Source organism: Penaeus chinensis, chromosome 32, assembly GCF_019202785.1.
Source record: "Penaeus chinensis breed Huanghai No. 1 chromosome 32, ASM1920278v2, whole genome shotgun sequence".
Taxonomy (NCBI): Eukaryota; Metazoa; Arthropoda; class Malacostraca; order Decapoda; family Penaeidae; genus Penaeus; species Penaeus chinensis.
The window spans coordinates 9,359,151-9,364,150 of NC_061850.1; the positions used below are offsets into that span (position 1 = coordinate 9,359,151).

Sequence of the window (5,000 nt, forward strand, 5' to 3'; positions counted from 1 at the left end):
TATTTTCTTCTCACTGAGGGTTTATAAGCATTTGAAGAGGAACTCGTTGCGATAAATCTGGAGAGGCAAGTCTTGCGGAATCCACTGAAATAGTTTTGTTTCCGTTTTACTTTTTTACCGTTGTTTAAACAGGCAGTAAGCAGCAATAAGCAACAGCAACAATAATATTAATAATGAAATATGTGTATTGATAATAACAATTATTGATATATAATGTAATAATACAAATAAAATAAATAATAATTATGATAATAATAGCAATAACAGTAATAATAAAGATAACAACAACAACAATAATAACAACAAAACAACAATAATAAAAACAATAATAATAACAACAAAATAATAATAAGAACAATAACAACCAAAACGAAAAAACACACCTGTCCCACGAACTCACCTTCAGGATGTGCACATTAGACGTATCGTGGATTAGGAGAGGACTGAAGCCGTCCTCCTTCACGGCCCGCAGCAAGTCCGCCAGGGAGTCGATCGGCTTCTCAAAGGCAGGGATGGCCAGCACGGCAGTCAGCGTTCCGGAGTACAAGGCTGAGAGGATGTTCATGATATAAAAAGGAAATGTCGCGTGTGTGTGTGTGTGTGTGTGTGTGTGTGTGTGTGTGTGTGTGTGTGTGTGTGTGTGTGTGTGTGTGTGTGTGTGTTTGTAGGTTGTCGCGTGCAGGTTTTCGTGACTTACTAGTATGTGGCATAGCTATAGATTTCAGATGTAGAGATAAGAGATGAGAGAGAGAGAGAAGAGAGAGAGAGAGAGAGAGAGAGAGAGAGAGAGAGAGAGAGAGAGAGAGAAAGAGAAAGAGAAAGAGAAAGAGAAAGAGAAAGAGAAAGAGAAAGAGAAAGAGAGAGATAGAGATAGAGAGAGACAGTCAATGGGAAAAAAAGACAAGCAAGTAGATATTACAACAACAATACAAGAAAAAATAAGTAATGAATAAAAAAGAAAAAAGAAAACAAAAACTCACCACAGACATAGAAGCAGAAGAGGTACCACGAGAAGAAAATACACCGCAGAGGCCAGCGCGCGGACGAAATCAGGTTGCCTTGTACCACCAAATTGCGGAACATGTTAAACGCAAATTCACGTGTGCTGAAGTCATCTTTTTCCCCGAGATAGAAGGACATAAAGTGGTTAATTGTCGCTAACAACGGACCAATTATCGCGACTGACAGGACTAGCGCTGCCCAAACCTGGAAGATAAGTATTTAAAAAAGAATAGTTGCTTCTTTGGTGTAAGCATTGTTCCTTAGCGGTTATGGGGTGTAAGAAGCATTAATAAGTACCATTTTGCAATGTTAAATGTGATATGCTAATAAATGTCCATAGGGTGTTTTGGATGAGTTGACTGGATATACCAATATTTTTTTCAGTGAAATAAGAAATACAGTAATTCCCAACCTTTTTTTTCACTATAGCATCCAATTTTTTTTCTCCTATCGGTCCCCGTTCCCACATTCCACATAAAATTACCTTTACAACAGAGTCCATCTACGCCTTTTCGGACTGCTGCTCAAAAAAAAGGAAGTACTCGACAAAAAAAATAAAATAACTTACCGCATCCATTAGATTTTATTTCACTTTGGAATCCTGCGGCATCATAGGCACTGCCCATGGCTGGCCCTCTCTCTCTCTCTCTCTCTCTCTCTCTCTCTCTCTCTCTCTCTCTCTCTCTCACACACACATACACACACACACACACACACACACACACACACACACACACACACACACTCACACATACATTTATATATATGTAGAGTAAGGCCCTAAGCACCTCTAAGCCATCAGTGAAAAAAGTCTGACAGGGGTGCAGTGATTAAACTAGTATTATTAGATAGCCAGCCCGTTACCAGAGTTTCGTAAAGCTTAATTGTATATTTACTATTAGCATAATATAATACAAAAATCAAGCTCTCATATAGGGGGTACGGGAGCCCTAAACAGGCACTGTTAACTTAATCATCAGTCCATCTCTGATATCAATTGACGAATAGATAGAGAGACAGGTAGACGAATATAAATACAAGTACTTAACGTACTCCGGGCGTAAAGGGCGAGAACACAGCCACCGCCCGGCTTTTCTCGGCGGGCGCTCGGCTGACAATCGTGACGGACTCCATGAAATACGGCTTGGTGAAATCCAACACGGCTTCGCGGGCTCCTGAGAGATCAGTTAGGTGAATGCTGTGCAATGCGGTGCGAATATTACATCACATAAAAATTAAACCAATTATTAAGACTTTTAGCCTATCCTGACCTGATGGAGGAGTTTGCTAGACTAACCGCCAACTTGATTTATATGGTACTGGCGTATTTTGACCTTACGGAGGTGCATATTGCAACATCCCCGAAAACAATCCGGACGGGCAGACTGCAACATTACCGGACTAACCGTTCTCCGTATTATAGAATTATCCATTACAAAGCTACAGTGAACTCATCGTACCTGTGATAGTTATTTCGTCGATGGCAAACTCAGCTTCCCTCCGAGACACCATGCCAATCATACCTGTGATCGATCCGCCATCAGCCTGCGGTCCGCCCCAGCTGTCAGCCACGAGGAGCTTGTATCTGAAATTCGGCGCAGTTTTAGGTCTGATTGGTTGTTTGTGTGCAGGGGGATATGACGCGTGTGTGTGTGTGTGTGTGTGTGTGTGTGTGTGTGTGTGTGTGTGTGTGTGTGTGTGTGTGTGTGTGTGTGTGTGTGTGTGTGTGTGTGCGCGCGTAGGTGTAGGTGTGTAGGTGTTCTTGTATGTATTAGTTTGCTTTTGAGTGTGTGTGTTTGTGTTTGTTTTTGAGTGTGTGATTATATTTGGCTTTACATTTTTATTCTTGCAATGCCTTTTTGAGTCAAAACATGCTTCATATGTGGTTCGAATACCTCAATGAAATGAGTATCGCGTCTGTTATTATACGGGGGGGATACTGTGATGCTGGTAAAATGGTATAAGGTTATCGGCATTACTTGTTTTGAGTTAAATTACAATATATCTTACAGTTTTTATTTTTTTATTTCGAAGGAACTGTGCTATGTCAATAAAAAGGGAAATAAACATTGGATATCATATTTATCTTAATAATTATGGAATACTAAATGAGCACGATCCTTAGATGGATCCGTGCTATTGGCATAAACAAGATTTTTGATAAATAAAACAAAAAAAGAAGAAGCATATATACAAGAAAATAACACAAAGACAACAATAATACTAATACTAATGGTGATGGTGATGGTGAAGGTAATGGTGACGGTGATGATGAGGTGATGATAGTGATGATGATGGTGATGGTTATGATAATAGTAATAACGGTAATGATAATGGGAATAATAATGATAGCAATGGCAATAGCATTGATGATTATAGTAATAGTAATAATGTTAATGATAATAATAATGATAACAAGGGAAATAGCATTAGCGATTATAATAATGACAATAAGGAGAATGATGATAGTAATGACGATAATAATAATGACTAGGATAACAATAATAATGATGAGCATCTCACGTGAAATTCAACTTTGACGCGATGGTATCAATAACCCTGAAATCGATGCCAGAGACCGGGGCAGCTTCTTGATAAGGGCCGTCGAAGGTATCCAGGGGCGTGACTTGAAAGAAAGGAAAGTTGGAGACGACGGCGCCCTTCAGTTGCCGCCCTCCGAAGTCAGCGTAGACCCGTTCGAGGTCCGAGGTCAAGGAGGTGGCGAGAAATAAGGTCATCTTGCCCGTTCCGTCGTTCCAGGTCACGTGACCGGCGTATGCGAACCTAAGATGAGAAAATCGTGTAAGTGTACTGTTGTCATTATTGTGATTGGCGTGGCAGTACCAAGTATCATTATTGTTGTTATACTACTTGGTTTATCATTTTCGAATTGGCATCGTGTATTAGGCGGTTATAACTAATAGTAGTTGTATTATATATATATATTAAATATTATCGTAATGAATGTTAGCTAGTGTTATCATTATCATTATCATCATTGACATTATTAATATTGTTATCTTTATTGTCATTACTAGTATTATCACTATTAGTATTATTGTTAGCATTATTGTTATTGGTATTATCATTATCATCATTGTCATTGCTATTACCATTATTATTGTTGTTATTGTGATAATGATAACGATAGCAATGATAATAATAAGTAATAATAACAAAAATAGTAATGATCATAGCAATAATGATAATCATTGTTATTGTTACTATTATTACCATTATCATTACTATTTTATTATCATCATCACCATCATTATTATTATCATTTTTATTTTGTATTATGATTATTATTGTGATGTTTATTCTTATTCTTATTCTTATTATTATTATCATTTTTGTTGTTGTCATCTTATCATTATCATTATTATTATTAATATTACTGTTACTATTATTAATATCATGATCATTATGATTATCAGTTTTGTTATTATTACTATCATTATTATTTTTATTATCATTACCATCATCATTATTATCGTTATTATTATTATTATTATCATTATTATCATTATCATTAGTGTTATTATTATTATATTATTATATCATGCTGTTACTGTTATTATTATTATCATTATATTATGCTGTTACTATTATCAATAGCAACATCATTATAATTTCTATTATTATCAGCATCATTATTATCATCATTATTATTATAATTATCAATATGATTATCATTATTATCATCATCATTGTAAACTATGATTTTTATTATTATCATTATGATCAATTTTATCATTATTTTCTAAAATATTATCATTACTTTTATTATTATTACTATCATTATTATTATCATTATTATTACTATTATTATTATTATCATCATAATTGTTATTATTAGTGTTATTATTAACATTATTATCATTATAATTATCATTATTATTGTTATTATCATCATTATTATTATCATCATCATTATTATTATCTTCATTATCATCATTATTATTATCTTCATTATCATCATTATTATTATTATCATC

General features: G+C 35.0%; 2 protein-coding genes across 2 annotated transcripts in view; both read right to left on the reverse strand.

Moving 5' to 3' along the window:
• Positions 1-1,200, reverse strand: part of LOC125042782 (glutamate receptor ionotropic, delta-1-like) — a 4,390-nt gene extending 3,190 nt beyond the window's left edge. Inside the window, exons 1-2 of the mRNA XM_047638668.1 lie at positions 981-1,200; positions 401-549 (exon numbers count right to left, since the gene is read on the reverse strand). Of these exons, the coding sequence (XP_047494624.1) occupies positions 401-549; positions 981-1,140 (309 nt within the window). The 5' untranslated portion in view covers positions 1,141-1,200. The remainder of the gene's footprint in view (positions 1-400; positions 550-980) is intronic.
• A 745-nt stretch (positions 1,201-1,945) lies between these two features.
• Positions 1,946-5,000, reverse strand: part of LOC125042313 — a 13,877-nt gene continuing 10,822 nt past the window's right edge. The window contains exons 8-10 of the mRNA XM_047637839.1: positions 3,526-3,786; positions 2,463-2,587; positions 1,946-2,177 (exon numbers count right to left, since the gene is read on the reverse strand). Of these exons, the coding sequence (XP_047493795.1) occupies positions 2,047-2,177; positions 2,463-2,587; positions 3,526-3,786 (517 nt within the window). The 3' untranslated portion in view covers positions 1,946-2,046. The remainder of the gene's footprint in view (positions 2,178-2,462; positions 2,588-3,525; positions 3,787-5,000) is intronic.